Source organism: Zalophus californianus, chromosome 7, assembly GCF_009762305.2.
Source record: "Zalophus californianus isolate mZalCal1 chromosome 7, mZalCal1.pri.v2, whole genome shotgun sequence".
NCBI lineage: Eukaryota > Metazoa > Chordata > Mammalia > Carnivora > Otariidae > Zalophus > Zalophus californianus.
The window spans coordinates 139,348,648-139,371,257 of NC_045601.1; the positions used below are offsets into that span (position 1 = coordinate 139,348,648).

Genomic DNA, 22,610 nt, shown 5'->3' on the forward strand with positions numbered 1-22,610 from the left:
TTCTTCCTCTTATGCGTGTCCTTAATGAAACTTTGCCTATACATGAAATACTCTCACTACCTCCCCAGAGAAGGACATTTCAGCGGCTCATCTAGTTCCAAAACCAAGATCTTTAGGTGACGCATAGTCTTCTTTCTCAGATCTGATGGAGCGCCTCATGGTTCTGCAGCCCTATGGCGAAAGAATAACAGGTCTGTTCCTAGTGCTCAAGCAGGAGCAAGGTGGTCGTAATACGAGTTTCCATTTGTAAAGGAGGGTAATGGAAAAGGATGCGCAATGATCAACGATCACTCTTTCCTAGTCCAGGAGTGATGAGTACCCCTGTATGGCAGGAGGTTCATTTCTTAGCGTATTTGACAGCAAGTGATTTTTATCTCTGAGAGTGTCTCCTTTTCCCTTGTCTTTATGGCACATCGGTGGTGGCCTTTGAGAAGGACCGACCATGAACTTCTAATAACTCTCTCGCCTTCCCCACGGGATTGGAAGGGAGGGACCTCAGGTTGTGTCAGAGGAGTGGTTCTCAGTGTGGTCTCAGGACCAGCAGCTTAGCAAATTCTGGGGTGTCACCCCAGTGCATGTCACCTAATGCACTGTCCTCCCGGAGCATCAGATGCACTTTCTAGTTTAAGAACCATCGACGTAGACGTTTAGCAGGGTTTTGTGGTTTCTTTGGCAAATCAGCTCCCTTAAAAACTAAGTGGACTGCTAGTTGGTTTAGGGTCAGTTCAGGGTCAGTTCCATTTGCAGTAACCGTAGTCAGAGTTGCCTGGTCATCGGCTCTAAGCCTGTCAGAGCATGAAGTCTCCTCTCCACCCATCCCCTGGGTTCTTAATTTAAAGGCTACTGCCCTATCTTGGCCTCTGCTTGTTCCTTGCCTTTAGGCTGCATCTTAACTGTTTTTTTCCACAATGAAGTGTATTGTCTTCTTTGTTAGGCAAGGGTATGCCTATTAGCGGAGGTGCTGGGGAAAGGACCCTGGTGGGGGGGGGGGGGGGTTAGGTGTCCTTCCAGCTCCATTCTCATCTCCCCGGGAACCTCCTACTTCACAGCGTCTGCTTTTGCAAGCCTTAGCTTGGCCTCCATAACTTGGCTTTTTGGTTGGTTGGTTGATTTGTGTTTTAACCATACTGGAGTCCACATTACTGAAATTTTAGCTTTTTTGGGTTTTTTGTTTTTGTTTTGTTTTTTTGTTTTTTTCTCCCCTCTCTGCTTTTAGCCTAAGTTTATCTTTAGGCTACAGGAAGCAGGCAACACATTTCTTCATTCTTAATTTTTGTACCACTTACTTTTCTTTTTCTTGAAGCAGCCATAATAAATGCTTTTAGTAATGATGAAATTTAAGGTATTCGCTTTTTGGTTAAGAGTGCTGATGTTAAACTCTAAAGTTTTGGGGTCAGAAACTGGTGCCTCTAACAGACAGGAAGCAAATAGGAAAAAGCAATTCTTTTCTCTTGTCCAGGCTTTCTGTCTCCCTCTTTTGACCCCTGCCCTCATGGCCTCATGAGGAGAAGTTGGCAAAACAAGGAATCCATGGAATAATACTCAGGAATCAAAAGCAGTGCACTGCTGATACACTCTGTGAGATGGATGAAAGAAGTCACCCAACAAAGAGTATATATCCTATGATTCCATTTATATAAAATTCTACAAAACTAAGTTATCATGAATACGGATAGGGAGAGAAAGGACAGCTGCTGGGTCCGGGGGTGGAGAGGTGACGGAGGGACTGGAGGGGAAGATGACAAGCGACACAGGAAACCTTCAGGGTTCATGATTTCACAGGTGTAGTCCTATAGCAACTGTTACCAAAGTATACATTTATTTTTTTAAGATTTATTTATTTATTAGAGAGAGCATGAGCGAGCGGGGGGGGGGGGGGCAGGCAGAGGGAGAGAGTGTCTCAAGCAGACTCCCCACTGAGCATGGAGCCCAACCGGGGGGCTCGATCTCATGACCCTGAGATCAGCAGCTGAGCTGAAACCAGGAGTCGGACGCTTAACCGACTAAGCCCCCCAGGTGCCCCTGTAATGATGAAATTTCAGTGCCTTCCGATTGACATTTGGTCGCGGATATCAGGACATATCTGTGGGGGCAGTGTGTGTTCGTGTAGCACATTTTGACTTTGTATATTAAAGTAGCATGACCTAGAGCTTCTGAGTTTCCCCAAATCCCAGCCTCACCACTCATCAGTAGCCTTTAATAAATTACTTAGTCTCATTCTGCCTCAGTTTCTTCATCTGTAAAAGAAGGGCAATAAAAACACAGACCTCATGAGGTTGATGTAAGGATTAAAAGTGCTTTCATATATGTAAAGTGCTTAAGACAAGGACTTTCACACAGTAAGCATTGCGCAACTGTTAGCTATTATTTCAAGCAGCAAGCATTGCACAACTATTAACTGACTATTACTCTGCAGCCAAAGAGTGTTTTATTTTTAGGACTGGGTTCTTGGAAAGATTTTTTTTTATACAGTGTATACAAATTGAACATTTAAACATGAATGTTTATTAGATTGGAAATAGGGGGGAATATTGGGGAAAATACAGTAAGGGTTTTAACACTTGTTAACCAGGTTCTGAAGAGAAGAGCTAAACCAGTTCTCATGCCTGTTGGCAATCAGGGAGCCTACCGAGAATGGAATTATGAAGTCAAACTAGAATGTTTTTCTCTTGAAAAATCTTAAAATGAACCAGTTTCCCTCTTTAATTTAGAAAATAAAAAAGTCAAATAGGATAGGAGATATAAGAAAGGATTTTCCTATACGATCTATTGAAAAACAGGAAAATAAACATTTTCAGGTGGGCAGAGAATCTACACTGGGAAATGCTAATAAACAGCATTTCCTGTTATTTATTTTGTACTGTCTGGGAGCTGTGGGCACTTAGATACCTAGCCTGATCTATAATATTTGAATAAACAGTCTTAACTGTGTTGCCTTGGTTGATTCTTTTAAACAAAGGAAACATCCCATACCTTTGTCTGCCTGTGTGACTCGGCCTGCTGGGGAGCCAGAGGAGGCTTAAGATTTCCTTTTGCCTCCTTCAGAGGAGGTAGCTTCCTTGGGGTTTTACCCCATGCATACCGCCACCTCTTGGGGAGGAAGTTTTCAGCTGACATATTGCTCATCTCAGAAACATTCTTTTTTTTTTTTAAAGATTTTATTTTATTTATTTGTGAGAGCGAGAATGAGAGAGAGAGAGAGAGAGCACATGAGGGGGGAAGGGTCAGAGGGAGAAGCAGACTCCCTGCTGAGCAGGGAGCCTGATGCGGGACTCGATCCCAGGACTCCAGGATCATGACCTGAGCCGAAGGCAGTCGCTTAACCAACTGAGCCACCCAGGCGCCCTCAGAAACATTATTCTTTGGTGTTCCTATTCTAGTTCTTACATTTACACTATTCCCTTCATCTGAGATACAAAATCCCTTTTCTGTCCTCATGTTTTTGAAAGCAGCATAATAGTTCCTTAAAAAGGATTGCCTTCTCTATTTAAAGGGGGTACTTAAAGGGGGTACTTTTTATCACTCCCTCTTCTTGTCTCAATAAGGAAAAAGAGTTGTTGCTGAATCGAGACGGAATAGTACAGTCTTTCGAGGAAATAAGGTGCAGTATGCATGAAGGTTAACGGGCACTAGGGTCCCAGTGGGAAGAGCTTTCCTCCCAGGAGGTTTGGATAGGGTAGGCAGCTCGGCTGCCAGTGCCTAACCATTTAAGGACCTGCAGGTTCCCTCATCTTATCTCTGATAACTGGTATTTGTCTTGGCCCTGCTTCAGTTTGTAAGCTCCAAAAGCTAGAGATAGGCAGTTGAATTTTACTTCAATTATTTTAATGCTAATTAGAATTGAAATATTCAAATTTGGAGAATTTGTTGGAAAAAATGGTGGGTAATTGCATAAATGCTTAGGCATTACTTTTCCATTTCAATTTAAAACACCTCCTCTCTCTTCATTATATAATTACTCACACCATTATTTGACCCAAACAATTTGTTATTTTCCCACACAGTTTAGACAATTATCTGAATTTAGCTTTCTAGTTTCAACACAGTTGAAATATAAGATTTTTTTTTCTTTACCCAGGATGTTTTGACCCGTGTTAAAACAATACCTTTTATCCCAGGCGCCAAAATGTGGTACCTGTTATACGTTATGGAATTAGCTTTGGCTAGTGTTTCCTGTGAGATTTCACCCCGGCAGACGTCAGCCTCCAGGGCCACGGAGGAAGCAAGAACAATAAGCTCTCCTTGCTGATATGCCTTTACTTTTTAATGTATTCTGAGGTCTATTAATCACGGTTTGTTGTTGTTGATACACTCACTTAGTGTGTGTGTGGGTGGCGAAGCCTTCAGGAGATTAACCCCCCCAGGTCAGTCGTTGCTTCAGGTCACTTCCCCTGTGTTGTCCTTTAGAATATTTGGAAGTGAAGTTTTATTGTTCCTTAGTTTAATAGCAGGTAAGTGTTAACTGTTGAGCCACAGGAAGTAAATAAATGGTATTTCTGATATCATCATGTAAATTTGGCTTCAGCTCAGGTGGATTAGTACCATTGTTTACAAATACAGATTCCTTGGTTCCGTGGTTGTAGGTCCTGATTCAGTAAGTTTGGTAAGGGGGCCAGGTATTTGTACCTAAAAAGAAGCAGCCCAAACGAGGAACCAAATCCAAACCAAAACAAAGCAATAATAACAAAAAAACCCCTCCAAGATGTAGAGGACATTTAGAGGTGGAAGGGGGGAAACTGTGTGTGTGTGTGTGTGTGTGTGTGTGTGTGTGTGCGCTTAATATAGAAATATACATCTACTTGGTTATATTTTTTAAAAAGAGTATGTGTTACTGCTTTTTCACTTTAGGGTATATTGGGAATATGTCCTATATGGCAGAATTATATTTTAAGAGGGTAAGTCATATATATTTATTTCTTACAAATACATATGCCTTGATGTGATCACACATGGCTATACATGACTTATACATACAGTGCGTAAATAAAGTCTCCTGTGGTAGGAGATAAATATTTGCCTTCAGGGGCCCTGTTTTTGTTTTTGTTTTTTTTTCCCAGCATGGATATTCATAAGTTAATTCAAGTCTGTAGCAGAGTTACTTTGTATGGGCCTCCCAGCTCTAATGGTCCAGCTGTCTTTGCTTCACTAACAAATACAATTTGGTGGCTGTAGGTATCTTCAGTGGTCTCTTTGAATGGTGCAGATAATAGCTTAATGTTAATCTTTTGTAGTGCTATCATTGTTTTATAAAACTAAAAATAGCCTTGTAGGTGGAATAGAAGAAAAGTTTTGGAAAACTATGTGCTTTATGGTTGACAGAATTTCATCATCTTCCACCATGCTATTTTAGTAAACACATTCAGAAAACAGTTGTTGCTATTATGGGTGTGGGACTTTGTCTCCCAGGGACTAAACCACTAGCTACAAATAGAACACACTGAAAATCTAACTGGAATTATTGTTACTTATTATATTTCTTCTGTGTATCAATTGGTATGTCATCTAACCCAGGCTAATATTCAGTGAAACCTTTCTTTCTTTCTTTCTTTTTTTTTTGCTATTTTTTTATCTGTATATCTCCAATTCTAAAGATTATCATAGAAATGTAAGAAAACTTAGATGACATAGAATCATCTGCAGCAGTGGTTTCTGTAGACCTTGATGGATTTTTGCTGGTCTCTAGTGAAATGAGAAATATAAGGAAAATATAGTGAATTTTTCCTGAAGCTAAATATTTGATCCTTCATCACGATATTCCTCCTATTTTGGTGTTAAAATGGGCTCTTTTTAAATAAAATAATGACAGTACAGGGTAGTTTGAATTTTTTTTTCTTTTTTATGTCTTTACTTGGAAAAATGAAAAGTTGGCACCCAATTTGGTAGGGCAGATGTAATAAGTGTGTGCATTTTAAAGTTGATGTCTCTGTGATATCTCAAGGTCTGGGAACTACTGATGGAAAATGTACAGACAGGTACATTGAAAATGGATGGTCTTTGATGAATACTTTGGCCCTTTGATTTCTCTTACTGGGTTGTGTATTTGGCATTGTGTAGACGTTGTATTGTGTTTATATCCTGTGTATGGTCTCTGGCCTTATAGTTCTAGTCCCTGAGCTTCCGTTTCCCGTTCCCAGCTGCCTGACCTTGAAGACTAGAGAGTGGCTCATCCTTTTGTCTGGCAAGATCCATAAGATCCATATCGTCTCCTTGCGTCTTCTCCATTCCTGAATTCCCTTTCCCTGCCTCATTGTATCTTACTGGATTTGTTTCCAAGAAGATCCAGTTATAAAGGCCAGCCGACCTTTGAGCTTAGCACTGCCCCTGGCTCTGTAACCAGGTACTGACTTGACAGCTGGTCTGGTTTATTATGAAATCACCAGTAGCTTTGGGTATGGATACTCTAGTGGTGTACACGGCTCTGTGTAGGACGTTACAACACCCAGTAAAATGAGTAAAATATATGCCTGTTCTCTAAGTCAGTTGTCAACTACTAAGAGTATTAAACCACACAATCATGTATTTTTTTTTCTTTTTTTTTGTGGTAAAATACACATAACAAATTTTACCATCTTAACTTTTTAAGTGTACAGTTCAGTGTTATGAAATACATTTGCATTTTTTGTGCAGTCATCACAACACCCATTCCCATAATTCTTTTCATGTGGTAAAACTGAAACTCTGGACCCCTTAAACAGTAACTCCACATTCTCCGCTCCCCCACAGCCACTGTCAGTGTGGTTCAGCTTCCTGCCTCGAATTTGGCTACTTTGAGTACCTCATACAAGTGGACTCCAAAGAGCATTTGTCTTTTTGTGACTGGCTTATTTCATTTAGTATATTGTCTTCAAAACTCACACATATTGTAGCATATTGCAGAATTTTCATTCCTTCTAAGGGTGAATAATAATAGTCCAGTGTATTTTCCTTAGCCATTCATCTGTCAGTGGACATTGGGTTAATTCCACATTTTGGCTATTTTAAGTAATGCTGCTGCTATGAATACGGGTGTATAAGTATCTCTTTGAGACTTGCTTTCAGTTCTTTGGCATATATGCCTAGAAGTGGAATTGCTGGGAAATTCTACTTTTTTAATTTTTTGAGGAACTGCCGTATTGTTTTCCATGGTGGCTGCACCATTTTACATTCTTACCAGCAGTGCATGGGGGTTCCAGTTTCTCTATATATTTGCCAGCACTTATGTTTCCCATTTTGTTTTGTTTTTTGGGTTTTTTTTGATAACCAGTCTAATGGGTGTGAGATGGTATTTTATTGTAGCTTTGATTTGCATTTCCCTAATGATTAGTCATGTTAGGTATCTTTTCATGTGCTTGTTGTACCTTTGCGTATCTTTGGAGAAATGTCTGTTCAAGTCTTTTGCCCATTTTTGAATTGGGTTGTTTGTTTTGTTGTTGAATTTTAGGAGTTCTCTGTAATTCTCTTAACCTCTTATCAGATATATGATTTTTTTTTTTTTTTTCTGATTCTGTGGGTTACCTTTTTACTGTGTTGAAAGTGTCTTTTGGAGAAAAAAATTAATTTTTCTTAAATCCAGTTTGTCTGTTTTTTTCTTTTGTTACCTGTGCCTTTGGTGTCATATCCAAGCAATTACTGCCAAATCCAAGGTCATGAAGCTTTTATCTTATGTTTTCTTCTAAGAGTTTCATGGTTTTAGGTCTCACATTTAGCTTTTTGATGCATTTTTGAGTTAATTTTTTTTATATGATGTCGGGTAAGGGCCCAACTTCATCATTTTGCATGTGGATATCCAGTTTTCTCAGGATCATTTGTTGAAAAGACTGTCCTTATCTCATCGAATGGCTTGGCACCCTAGAGAAAATCATTTGACCATGTATGTGTGGGTTTATTTCTGGGTCTCCGTTTTATCCCACTGGCCTATAAGTCTGTGTTGTGCTAATACCAAACTGTTTTTGATAACTATAACTTTGCAATAAGTTTTGAAATCAGTAGTGTGAACCCTATAGTTTTATTCTTTCGCAAGATTGTTTTGGCTATTTGGTGTCCCTTGAGATTCCATTTGAATTTCAAGATGTTCCCTCCTTCCCCGCCCCGGGCAAAAAGCATCATTGGGGATTTTGATAGGGATTGCATTGAATCCGTATACCACTTTGGGCAGTATTGACATTTTAACAATATTCATCCAATCTATGATCATGCAATGTGTTTCCGTTATGTCTTTTTCAGTTTCTTTCAGCAGTGTTTTGTAGTTTTTATTGTGTAAGTAACTTTCACTTTGATTAAGTTAGTTCCTAAATATTTTATTCTTTCTGATGTGGTTGTAAATGAAGTTGTTTTTGTAATTTCCTTTTCAGATTTTTCATTGTTTATGTATAGAAATGCAGCTGATTTTTATATATTGACTCTTGTTCATGATACTTTGCTGGATTCATTTATTCTGGTGTTGGGGGGGTATATTTAGGATTTCCTACATAGAAGATCATATCATCTGTAAACAGATAATTTTACTTCTTCCTTTCCAATTTGGATGCCTTTTGTTTCTTTAACTTGCCTAATTGCTCAGGCTAGAACTTCCAGAACTATGTTGAATAGGTAAAAATGAGCATCCTTGCCTTGTTCCTGATTGTAAAGGAAAAGCTTTCAGTTTTTATTTTGAGTGTGATCCTCACTGTTTTTCACATACGACTTTTATTGTGCTGAGGAAGTTTTCTTCTATTCCTAGTTTATTGTTTTCATCAGGAAAGATGTTGAATTTTGTCAAGTGCTTTTTCTGCATCAATTGAGATGATCATGTGTTGTTTTTTCTCCTTAATTCTGTTGATATGGCATATTACATGGATTGATTTTTTTTAAAAAGATTTTATTAGAGCATGCAAGTGAGAGCACATGTGCAAGAGAAAATGAGTGGGGGGAGGGGCAGAAGGAGAGGGAGAAAGAGGCTCCCCGCTGAGCAGGAAGCCTGACTCTCTGGCTGGGTCCCAACATCCTAGGACCTGAGCTGAAGGCAGACACTTAACCACCTGAGCCACCGAGGCACCCCTACATGGATGGATTTTTGTATGCTGAACTATCCTTGCATTCCAAGAATAAATCCTACACGATTATAATGTATAATCCTTTTAACATGCTAATGAGTTGTGTTTGCTAGTATTTTGTTGAGGATTTTTGCATTCATGTTCATAAGGGATATTGGTCTGTAATTTTTCTTGTGGTGTCATGGCCTGGCTTTAGTATCAAGGTAATGCTGCCCTTATAGAATAAGTTAGGAAGTGTTCCCTTCTCTTCAGGTTTTGGAAAAGTTTGAGAAGGATTGGTATTGCTTCTTAAGTGTTAGGTAGAATTCACCAATGAAGCCGTCAGGTTCCAGGCTTTTCTTTGTTAGGAGACTTTTGATTACTGATTTAAGCTTTTTAGTGGTTATAGACCTATTTAGATTCCCCATTGCTTCATGACTTGCTTTTAGTAGGTTTTGTGTGTTCAGGAATATATCCAGTTTAACTAGGTTATCCGATTTGTTGGTATACAGTTGTTCATGGTACGTCTCTTATAATCCTGTATATTTCTTTAGAATTGTTAGTAATGTCCCACTTTCATTTATGATTATAGCAATTTGAGTGTTTTTTTCTTAGTCCATGTAGCTAAAGGTTTGTCAATTTTGTGGATCTTCCTAGAACCAGCTTTTTTGTTGATTTTCTCAGATGTTTTTCTGTTCTCTGTTTCATTCATCTCTTCTCAAATCTTTATTATTTCCTTCTGCTAGCTTTGGTTTTAGTTTATTCTTCTTTTTCTCTTTTCCTAAGTTATAAAGTTGGGTGTTGATATGAGATCTTTCTTTGAAAAAGAAAAAAGTGTTTATAGCTATAAATTTTCTCCTTAGTACGGCTTTGTCTGCATCCTATAAGTTTTGGTGTGTGGTATTTTTGTTTTCCTTCATCAGTAAGTATGTTCTCCTTTGATCCATTGGTTGTTTAAAAGTATATAGTTTAATTTCCACAACTTTGTGAATTTTTGTGTTCTGATTTCCGACTTCGTTCGTTGGGTTCAGAGAAGATACTTTTATATCTGTGGAGACTTAATTTGTGTCCTGACCTATGGTCTGTCCTGGAATATGTGCCATGTGTGTTCTGTTGCTGTAGAATGTTCTGTTAGATCTAGATGGTTCATTGTATTGCTTAGGTTCTCTGTGCCTACTTTCCTTCTGTCTGGTTGTTCTGTTCCTTATTGAGAGTGGACATTAAAGTAACTACTATTGCAGAACTATTTCTTTTTTGAATTCTATCAGTTTTTGCTTCATATTTTGATGGTGTGTCATTACTGTGTAAATGTTTATACTTGTTATATCTTCTTGCAGTATTGAATCTTGTATCAACTTATAATGCACTTCTTTGTTTTCATTACATTTTTTTATTTAATGCCTGTTGTGTGTCATATTAGCATAGCAACCCTTGCTTTCTTTTGGTAATTAAGTGCTGGGAATATCTTGTTCCATCCTTTTATTTTCAACCTCTTTGTGTCTTTGGATCTAAAGTGAGTCTTATGGACAACATATAGTTGGATCTTGTGTTTTTATCCATTCTGCCAACCTCTGTCTTTTGATTGGAGAGTTTAATTCATTTGCATTTAATTACTAATAAGGAGGGACTGACTTCTCTCTTTGTGCTGTGTTCTGTATGCCTTATAAAGCTTTAGCCCCTAATTTACTGCATTATTGTTTTCCTTTGCATTTATATTTTATTTTTTATTTTTTTAAGATTTTATTTATTTGACAGAGAGAGAGAGACAGTGAGAGAGGGAACACAAGCAGGAGGAGTGGGAGAGGGAGAGGCAGGCTTCCCGCCAAGCAAGGAGCCCGATGCAGGGCTTGATCCCAGGAACCTGGAACCATGACCTGAGCTGAAGACAGACGCTTAATGACTGAGCCACCCAGACACCCCTGTTTTCCTGTGCATTTAGTTGATTTTTTATAGTGAAAGTTTTAAGTAACTTTCTCATTTCCTTGTGTTTATATTTTGTAGCTGTTTTCATTATGGTTACCATGGGGATTATATTTAACATTCTAAAGTTACAACACTAATTTGAATGTATACCAGCTTAATGTCAACAACAATAAAATCTGTGCTCCTTTTCAGCTCATCCCCATGTCTTTTGGTTGTTGATGCCGAATCTCTCTAGTGAATTCCTCATTTTGCTTCTTGTAGTTCTCAGCTCCAGAATGTCTTTTTTTTTTTATGCTTTCTGTTCTTTTATTTCCATTTTTTCATTCATTGTTCTCTTGATTTTTGCACACTTTTTGTTCTTTGAACATCTCTAAGAGAGTTGTTTTAGAAGACAAAACCAGAGAGGGAGACAAACCATAAGAGACTCTTAATCTCTCAGGAGACAAACTGAGGGTTGCTGGAGGGGAGGGGGGTCGGAGGGATGGGGTGGCTGGGTGATGGATATCGGGGAGGGTATGTGCTATGGTGAGCGCTGTGAATTGTGCAAGACTGATGAATCACAGACCTGTACCCCTGAAACAAATGATACATTATATGTTAATTAAAAAAAAAACTGGAAAAAGCCAGTTGTCTTATTTTTTTCTCTTTCCTTTTTTCTTTTTTATTATTATGTTAATCACCATACGTTACATCATTAGTTTTTGATGTAGTGTTCAATGATTCATTGTTTGTATATAACACCCAGTGCTCCACGCAGAACATGCCCTCTTTAATACCCATCACCAGGCTAACCCATCCCCCCACCCACCTCCACTCCAGAACCCTCAGTTTGTTTCTCAGAGTCCATAGTCTGTCATGGTTCATCTCCCCCTCAGATTTCCCCCTCTTCATTCTTCCCCTCCTGCTATTTTTAACATATAACGTATTATTTGTTTCAGAGGTACAGGTCTGTGATTCAACGATCTTACACAATTCACAGTGCTCACCATAGCACATACCTCCCCAATGTCTATCACCCAGCCACCCCATCCCTCTCACCCCCCGACCACTCCAGCAACCCTCGGTTTGTTTCCTGAGATTAAGAATTCCTCATGTCAGTGAGGTCATATGATACATGTCTTTCTCTGATTGACTTATTTCACTCAGCATTGTTGAAAAAGATAAGAAAAGCCAGTTGTTTTAAAGTCTTTGTCTAGTATATCTGCCATAGGACTTTCTTGGGGACAGTTTTTGTTGACATATCTTTTTCCTTTGAATGAGCCATACTTTCCTGTTTCTTTGTATGTCTTGTGATTTTTTTTTTTTTCAACACCTGACATTTATCTGATAATGTGGTAACTCGGGAAATCAGATTCTCGCCCTGCGCAGGTTTTGCTGGGTTTTGTTATTGTTTATTTTTTAATTGTTGTACACTTTGTTTGTGGTGAGGGTCAGCCTGAGGAATGAACTTAAGATCTTCTCAGGTCTTTTCTGATCCTTTTTCTGGGCATGTGTGGTCACTTTCTAATTTTGCTCATATGTGCAGTTGTTTTTTGAGTGTCCTAATCTTTAATATCTGGGCTCCCCAAAGGAAAACAAGTGAAAAATGAAGGGAGAGGAGGGATGCTGGCCCTTTAAATCTTCTGACAGTCACTTCAGCTAGAGAGGTAGAGACTTTTAACAATGTGGGGAGGTGCTACAGTGGCTGTCACCTCTTTATCTTGAGCCTCTGTGCTAAGAAGTGGCAATCAGAGCATCATTCCTGATATTTTGGGGGCAGGGTCCTTTTTACGCACCCTAGCACCCACATGCTGTGCGTAAGCTGCTCTCAGAACATATCTATAGCTGCCTTGCTACATGGCTAGGGGTAAGGCGTTGGTAGGATGGGAGCCACTCTTGAGCTAAGAGCTGAAATTACCCAAAAGTTGCCATCCAGATCTTCCCCTGGAAGTTGTAAGCTCTTAGCCCTTAGGAACCGGAGTTCCAGAATCGTTGCATCAGACAGATTCTGTCAGTGCAGTACTCTCAAGGTGAGGACACCCTTTCCTGGAGCTTCCCAATCCACCTCCTAGGATCCTCCCCACCCATCATGTGTTCTTACACACATGTGTAAGATAGGTTGTATCTTAAGAGAGGTCAAGTACCATCAGTGCTGAAGGAGTTCCAGATAAGATAGATTCATCTTTGGGGACTCTTGGCTGGCTCAGTTGGAAGAGCATGCAACTCTTGATCTCAGGGTCACGAGTTTGAGACCCACATTGGGTGTAGAGTTTACTTAAAAAAAAAAAAAAAAGATTCATCTTTTATTGAGCTGTCTGTGTAGCTTTGAGTAAATTTCTTACTCTTTTTCAACTTCAGTTTCCTCTATGAAAGTTAGTGATAAAAATACTGATATCAAGATTTCTGTGAGGATGAATGAAACCATACAAAATGCATGACTGAGTGTCCAGCATTGAGCAACCACCTTTTACTATTGTTAGCAATTCTCTCCTCACTCCCCCCCACCCCCCCAACCAGGTGATTTTAAAGGTTGTGGTGATTTTTACACAGATTAATGGGTGGTGATGATAAGGGTAATTGTGTTAGGTAAAGGGAATGGGAAATAAGCATATAGAGCTGAAATATGTTGGAACATCTTTTTGAAGCAAAGGATGTAGCCCAGTAGCTAATGGAGGTAGAATAAGAGAAAAATGTAGCTGCAGTTGTTTCTGAATTCAGTATAAGTAGGAGAAAGTCTAGCTGCTCCCCAGGCCCCCTCTCTCCTTCCCTCCCTTCCTTTCTTTTTCAAAAGGAAAAGCAACTTCAGAAAGGTAACAGTTGAAGAGAGAGATTGTAATTATTAGAATAAGATGTTGGAGTTGGGGACAGAAGATGGAGTCAGTCACCCTGGTGGAGAGATTCAGTTCAGGTTGGAGGCTTCCTGGCTACAGGAAGCTTAAAGAATGTAAGGTTTTGGAACTATATTTTGTTAGTTTTTAAGGATGTCATTTTTCCTTTGCTTGTTCAGGATTTTGAGCTTGGCAAACAGGTATTATATTATCGTTTGAAGATCTAATCAGATCCTGCTGATAGGAGTATGTCTTACATTTGTTTAAAAGATCAAAAGGTTTATAATTTTCCTGGAAATACTTTTAAAACCAAGATGAGGGCTCAAAATAGGCTATATTTAACAGCCAAGTCTGGCACAACCCACCCTGTGTGGTGAACCTTTTGTTTCCTGAGGTTTTTTTGTTTGTTTGTTTTGTTTTGTTTGTTTTGGTTTGCTTCATTTTACTTCAGTTATGGAAGAATGTGGCTGACCCACAGCATGATTTTTGTAAGGTTTAGCGCTGTAAAGGGCTTACTATTTTGTAAGGTTGTTGAAGCTTTGAGGAGTATTGTACTTTGTCAATTGATTAAAAGTAAATAAGGATTGAATTATGTGAATGAAACTGAATATGCTAGTTTGAAGTGTTAATGTCTGAGTCCACAATAGTTTTTTTGCATATTTAAATTTAGTTTTGACCCTAAAACACAGAGAGAAAGGAAATTCTGAGTCACATAGGCTTTTTCTCCTCCCCCATAAAAAAAAGATATCAGTATGGGTGAATTTTTAAAAGTATAACTCTGATTTTTAAATTATTTCAGAACTTGTGATATTTAAAGATGCTCTTTAAAAGAAAAAAACTGAATATGTTGAAACTTTTAGTTTTCATTTGCTTTCTGTGGCTTAGGTATTAAATTTGACATTTTGTTATGCATTTGAGCCCTTTGAAATATTTTAATTTGTGAAAATTGTTATTTCATCTCTTTGGTTTCCGTAACTTAAAAATATTCTGCCACAGATGCTTTTTAAGACTTTAGAGTTGTACTGGTAAATCGAATGCTGAATCTGTCTTTGCTTTTGAGGTGTTTAGTTCCTTCTTGGCCTGTGGCCATATGACACCCTTACACAGAGCAGTAGGTGTGGTGTGCTCGCTTTATTATTCTGTCAGGACAGTTGAGGGCTCTTCAGGATTTTCCATCTTCCTTGGAGTTTCACAGGCATCTCTTTTTGGTTTTGGCTTTCAACAGTCAGCCTTCAAAGATCTTTTGTTTTCTGACGGTTGAAGAAATAGCCTTGTTGTTCTTACTCCCAAACAATTATTTAATTGTTTACAGATAACTGAAAGTATCTAGTAAAGGTTTCTATGATGAATCCCTTTATTTTATTGGAAGCTTGTCATGTCGAAATTGAGAAAATTGTTTTTAACCTAAATATCATCAAAAACTCATTCTTTTCTGATTTTGTTGTACATATCTTTCTTATGTATTATAACAAATCTTTCTCTTTTTTAAGTGTAAGGCATAGCAGATTTAATGCTTGAGATAGTGCTGTTGTAACATGTTTGAAGAAATACGCTTTATAGAAATTTTCACTATCAAAATAACATATTTTGATTACCGCAGATAAGGATGAACCTATCTTATACAATAAAGAGTTTAGAACTTCAAAAACGTATCACATCAGCCACCCTAATTAACCCCAGGGGAGCAGTTTAGTGAAGAATATTTTGAATTCTTAATGTAATATTTATACTTACTGGCTTATTTTGATTATTATAAATGTTTCCAAATATCACCTTGTTTTATTAAAATGTTCTAGTGGATTTTCATGAGTGAGTTTTCCATGGGGTTACATTTCCACCTTTATTAAGTGAGCCAGTAGGAAAATATGATTTGGTTTCCACAATTGGTTTAAGCCAACCCATCAGCAGCACATCTGTTCCATAAAGTTAGGTACATCTGGAACATGATAATGCATAATTATTTCTTTACAGAATTGTTTAGAACAGTCACATTAAACAACCAGTGGCCAACAGTTACCAATCACTTACTAGGTACGGATGCTATTCTAAATACTTCACATGTGTTTATTCGTTCATGTTATAAATGTTTCACATACATGTTTACTTCTCCTTCTGTTTTCTTTCCCCTTCTTCAGGCTGATGTCCCTCAAGACAGTTACTTTTAAGAAATAGCCCAAGTCAGAAATAGTAGTAGCTTTTATTAAGATTGTCCACTTAATTTATGGAATTCTCCATTGGTAATAGAAATAAGAGAAAGGGGTCAAGAGACGTGAAGTAGTTTCAGGAGGCAAAGAGAGCAGATTCTCTGCAAGAGTGCTGATTTACCCAGAGTGAGCCCATCATAAGGGGATATCACAGGTAAAGGAATGGTAGGGCTTGCTGCATTGAACATTACTGTGGTGCCACTTGAGAAGGGCAGCGAGAACCTGAGCAGTAGAATTTAAAAAGACATGGCATATCAAATGACATAACACATTTTGCCCCAATGCCAGCAAGAAGATGAAAAACAATTTGTAAAGAAGGATGGAATAACTGGTTTGGGCTGGTGGATGGAAAAGAAGTCTTAGATTTCCAAAGAATGAAAGAGAGAAACACATGTTTTAGACAACTAACTTCATATACAGGATGATAAGTACTGGCCATATCTTTGAATCCATATGCTACATTACTTGTATCTCTTGTCAGATGATTGACTAGTTTATTATTTGCATCTGTGTGTAGCTGGGATGTTTGACACACATTTATTCTGGGGAGTCAGATTGGTATGAAACAGCGTGAAGTTTGAAATTTGTCAGGCCTAGATTTGAATCATAGCTACGTGTCTTGAGCAAGCTACTTACTAGACTTCTCCCCCCTCCTGCCCATTTTTTTTTTTTTAAGATTTTATTTATTTATTTGAGAGAGAGAGAGAATGAGAGATAGAGAGCATGAGAGGGAAGAGGTTCAGAGGGAGAAGCAGACTCCCTGCTCAGCAGGGAGCCCGATTTGGGACTCGATCCAGGGACTCCAGGATCATGACCTGAGCCGAAGGCAGTCGCTTAACCAACTGAGCCACCCAGGCGCCCCCTCCTGCCCATTTTTACTGAGATATTATTGACATATCACATTGTATAAGTTCAGAGTATATACAGCATAATGATTTGATATATGTCTATATTGTGAAATGCTTACCACAGTAAGTTTAGTTAACAGATTTCCCTGCTAACCACATGGTTAACATTTTTTTCTTGTGATAAGAACTTTTAAGATCTAGCTCTCAGAAATTTTCCAATATAAGGTAGAGTACTGATAATTATAATTACCATGCTGTACATTACATCCCCAGAACTTAATTTTGCTTGTAACTAGAAGTTTCTACCTTTAGATCACCTTCACCCATTTCCCACCCCCACTCCCCACTTCTGGCAAACACCATTCTCTTCTCTGTTTCTATGAGTTTGTTTGTAGATTCCACCTATAAGTGAGGTCATACACACTTTGTATTTCTCTGTCTGACTTATTTCACGTAGCATAATAAAACCCTCAGTATTCATCCATGTTGTTTGAAATGGCAGAATTTCCTCCTTTTTTATGGATGAATAATGTTCCATTGTGTATGTGTATATACGTATACACACACCATGTGTTTTATTCATCTGTTTATCTGTTGGACAAACTTCAGTTGTTTCTATGTCTCGGCTATTGTAAATAATGGAATGACAATGAGGATGCAGACATCTGAGATCGTGATTCCCTTTCTTTTGGATATATACTCAGAAGTGGAATTGTTGGATCATATGCTTGTTGTATTTTTAACTTTTGGGGAACCTCCATACTGTTCTTTATAGTGATTGCACCAATTTACATCCCCTCCAACAGTGGCCAGATGTTCCCTTTCTTTTCTGTACATCCTTACCAACACTTGTTATTCTTTTGTCTTTTTGATGATTGCCTTCCTAACAGGTGTGAAGTGATACCTCATTATGGTTCTGAGTTGCATTTCCTTGATGACTGGTGATGTTGAGCCCCTTTTCATGTACCTGTTGGACATTTGTATGTCTTCTTTGGAAATGTCTATTCAGATTCTTTGGCCATTTTAAATTGGATTATTTGTTTGCTTGTTTTCGCTATTGAGTTCCTTCTATATTTTGGATATAAAGCCCTTATTGGATATTAGGATTTCTTATTATGGAATAATAATCAAATGTTTGAATCACTTATTATATTACGAATTAGATGTGTGGTTTGAAAATATTTTCTCCCAATCCGTAGTTTGCCTTTTCATTTTGCTGATCACTTCTTTTGCTGTGAAGAAGCTTTTTAGTTTGATGTAGTCCCACTTGTTTATTTTTGATTTTGTTGCTGAGCTTTAAGGTGTCACATCTGAAAAATCATTGCTAAGACCCATGTCAAGGAAGTTTCTTCATGTTTTCTTCTAAAACTTTTATGGGTTTTGGTCTTACATATAAATCTTTAATCCATTTCAAATTAATTCTTGCGAGTGGTATAAGACAGTAGTCTAGTTTCATTGTTTTGCAAGAGAACATCCAGTTTTCCTGGCAACATTTATTGAATAGACTAACCTTTTCTCCATTGAATATCCTTGGCTCCTTTGTCAAATATTAGTTGAGTGTATATGCATGGGCTTATTTCTGGGCTCTTAATTCTCTTCCGTTTGTCTATTTGTCTGTTTTTATGTCAGTACCATAATGTCTTGATCACTGTAGCTTTGTAATATTGTGTGAAATTAGGAAATGTGATGCTTCCTAGCTGTGTTCTTCTTTCTCAGGACTGTTTTAGCTATTATTAAGAGTCTTTTGTAGTTCCAGACAAATTGTAAGATTATTTTCTCTATTTCTGTAAAAAATGCCATGGAAAATCTTGGTAGGGATTGTAGTGAGTCTATAGACATCTTTGAAGCAGTATGGACATTTTAACAGTATTAAATCTTCCAATCCATGAGCATGGACTATTTCTCCCAATTATTTGTACCTTCTTCAGTTTCTTTCATCATTGTCTTACTATTTTCAGTGTATAGGTTTTTTACCTACTTGGTTAAATTTGTTCCTATGTATTTTATTGTTTTTGGTGTTACTGTAAATTGGATTATTTTATTTCTTTTTCAGATACATTGTTAGTGTATAGAAATGCTGCTGTTTTTTTGTATGTTGATTTGGTATCCTCTAACTTTACTACCTTCATTGATTAGATCTAACAGGTTTTTGGAGGAGTTTTTAGGATTTTTTACTGGTTAAGACCATGTTATCAACAGGGGCACCTGAGTGGCTTAATCTGTTAAGCATCTGCCTTGGGCTCAGGTCATGACTCAGAGTCCTGGGATTGAGCCCTGAGTCGGACTCCCTGCTCATCAGGGAGCCTGCTTCTCCCTCTCCCCCACTGCTTGTGCTCACTCTCTCTCTCTGTCTCTCTCTCTCTCTCTGTCTCTGTCTCTCTCTCAAATAAATAAAATCTTAAAAAAAAATCATGTCATCTGCAAACAATTTTACTTCTCTGATTAAGATGCCTTTTATTTATTTTTCTTGTCTAATTACCCTGGCTAGGACTTACATGACTGTGTTGAATAGGAATGGGAAGAGTGGATGCCTTTGTTTTTGACCTTGGAGGAAAAGCTTTGACCCTTTCACCACTGAGTATGATGTAAACTGTGGGTTTGTCATGTATGGTTTTATCATCTTGTAGTACAGTATTCTATACCCAGTTTGTTGAACGTTCTTATTATGACTGGATGTTGAATTTTGTCAGATAGTTTTTCTGTATCTGTTGAGATGAATGTATGATTTTTATCCTCAGTTCTATTAATGTGTTGTATCACATTTCTTCATTTGTGTGTGTTGAACCATCCTTGTTTCTGAGGGATGAATTCCACTTGATCGTGGGGTGTGATTCTTTTAGTATGCTGTTGAATTTGGTTTGCTAGTATTCTGTTGAGATTTTTTTCATCTGTATTCGTGAAGGATATTCACTTGTAGTTTTCTTGTCTTAAAATGTCCTTATCCGGCTTTGATATCAGGATAGTAATAACCTCAAAAAATGAGTTCGAGAGTGTTCCCTCCTCTTCTGCTTTTTGGAAGAGTTTGAAAGGATTAGTATTCGTTCTTTTTTAAATGTTTGACAAAATTTATCAGTGAAACTATCTAGTCCTGTGCTTTTCTTTGGTGGGATATGATTCAATCTCTTTACTCATTATTAATCTATTCAGATTTTCTGTTTCTTCATGACTTAATCTTTGTAGTTTGTATGTTTCTAGGAATTGGTGCATTTCTTCTAGATTGTCCATTTCTTCTAGATTTCTTCAGATTGTCTGCTATGAACAACCATATAGCATATATATATATATATATTATGTCTCATTGTATTTCTGTGGTATCAGGTGATTATCAGACATTTTTGAAGTAGATTCTTCATCTATAAGATGGGGTTCGTAACACTGAACTCTACAATGATGAATGAGATAATGTGTATAAAACATCCAAAAAAGTGTGTGATGCTCAGTCAAGACTAAACAAAAGTGAGTTACTCTCCCAGGGAGAGCCAGCAACAGTTTTCTCTTTTCCCTTCTTATGGAACAGATGGAAATTGAAAAGAGAAGACCGATAACAACTCGGAGACTAGAATTTGTGCTCATAAGAGAGAGGCCACAATCTGTGTTTTATCTAAAAAAAAAAAAAAAAGTAAATGGTTAAGGAAGAAAAGAATGGTAGTTTTTTAAGATTATGTGGTTGGATAAACAGTAAAAATCATTTCTAAATATATGTGTTACTTAAGAGTGCCTTGCAAAAATTATCAGAAATGAAGCATTGCAGGCCACGTGGGTGCCTCAGTCTGTTAAGCGTCTGCCTTCAGGCTCCGGTCATTATCTCAGGGTCCTGGGATCGAGTTCCATATTGGGCTCCCTGCTCAGCGGGATGTCTGCTTCTCCCTCTGCCTCTCCTCTTGCTCATGCTCTCTCTCTCTCTCTCTCTCTCTCTCTCGCTCTCTCTCGCGCGCGCGCGCGCACTCTCATCCTCTCTCTCTCTCAAATGAATAAATAAAATCTTGTAAAAAAAAAAGAAATTAAGCATTGCATATTTGGCTGCTGAGTACAGTGATTCATATGTATCTCATAGTGAAATATTAACAAAATTACACATTGGTTAGGTTCAATTATTAAAAGTTCATTTTTTTCTCATTTTGAAATTTTAAACCATTTGTATTATGATGGTGTTTTTCTGTTCATTTTAGCAGTTGAATCAATGAAGAGTTATTTTCTTGTTTTGTTCAGTGTTGTTGAACCTTTTTGGTGTAGGACTGTTCTATTATGTTGTAACTATTTCTTTTATAATAACAAAATTTATTTAAACTATATTTAAAAATTACGAGAGTAGAGCCAGTGTTTTAGTTTTTCAAAGATAACTCTTTATCATGTCTACAGACTATTGGGAAATCTATTTTTTTATTTTTCAAAACTAATGTCATTCTCCTTATTTACTTTCTCTAATATAATCCTAGGGAGTATTCATTGGACTTGTTTTAATATATATTTTCTGACTTCAGGAGTGAAAAATGTTATCTGAAAATTTCTAAGGGTGTGTTTTTTAATGAGAATGCTATGTTGCCTATTTATTCTGATATCATTAGTTAAAAGTTAAATGAATATGCTTTATTATTTCTAAATAATACAATATACATAAGCAGTACTAAATTTCTACTTTTACAATGGCCAAGCAATGTCACAGGTTTAAAAAAAAATGTGGATCTTAAGTTTCTTTTGATCACTTAATCATTGTAAGCATTTATAAACTTTGTTCCTCATCAGTATGTTCGTTTGGAAGATAATCCTGTGTGATTTGTGCATTTTTGGATAGTTGAAACTTAAAAAAATTGCAAATTGTTAATTTCTGTGCCTTGTGGAAATTAAATAAGTATGAAGTATGATAGGTATTGGTTTTTTAGTATTTTTCATATAAAGTGGCACATGTTACTAAAATAACATCTTGGTGTATGTTTTAGGTCTTTTTCCATGTTAAGTGTGTACTGTCTTTTTTAAAAATTTGAGCCTCGTTTATTGCTATCATTTGAACAGGTGTCTCAATGCTTGTACCTACTGCAAAACCAAACACGCCAGAGGAAATTTGGCCAGTTACCCAATTGATGAACTAGTAGAAAGAGCCAGACAGTCTTTTCAAGGTAAGAGTTTCTAGAATTATGTGCGATTTTAGCCTTCTTAATAAATTATAATAGTCTTCTAAATAACCCTTCCCTTTAAATACATGCTTCTTTAGCTTTCTGAAGAGTTTATAAATATTTTAGTAGATATGGCAGAAATGTTCCCAGATCACTCAACCAGGTTCTAGTATTCACATTACTCTTCTTTTACCACTCTTCCATTTTCTTATGATGTGTTTTGAACTTTATCACCCACTTTCACTTCACAGAAAAGACAAAAATAAAAAAAAAATGAAATCCATGACCATCTGATGTGTGTTAAGACTTTTGTGGACTGAGAGAAATACTTTTCAAGATTTCCGACTCTTTCTTTGGTACTTTTTGGACATTTGGAATGTAGAGTGAATAAGTGTTTCCAGGAGTCTTGAAAAAGGTAGATTTTACTATCAGTCAATAAAGATAACCCTCTTTATCTGCAGAACTTTGGACCAGCAAAGAGTGGTACGGGTAGAGAGTCCTAATGAGAATAATTCCTTGCGTGGGTGGCCAGCTACTTCCGAATCATCACTTGCTAGAAAATGTGATTGTTTAGGTATCTCTCAGCATATAATAAGACTTATCTTTAACATGAGTCACAGTTGTGTTGACACATAACTGCTTAAACCATAAACTTCCTCTTTTGTCTTTGTTTATAGTATGTGTGTATAACATTGGTGTGTCTTTACATCCAATATGATATAATCTA

At 37.4% G+C, this 22,610-nt stretch overlaps 1 protein-coding gene across 1 annotated transcript in view; it reads left to right on the forward strand.

Annotated features, from left to right (window-relative positions):
* CDKAL1 (CDK5 regulatory subunit associated protein 1 like 1) overlaps nucleotides 1-22,610 on the forward strand; it is a 637,141-nt gene that overhangs the window by 276,541 nt on the left and 337,990 nt on the right. Inside the window, 1 exon segment of the mRNA XM_027603153.1 lies at nucleotides 21,783-21,886. Within this exon segment, the coding sequence (XP_027458954.1) occupies nucleotides 21,783-21,886 (104 nt within the window).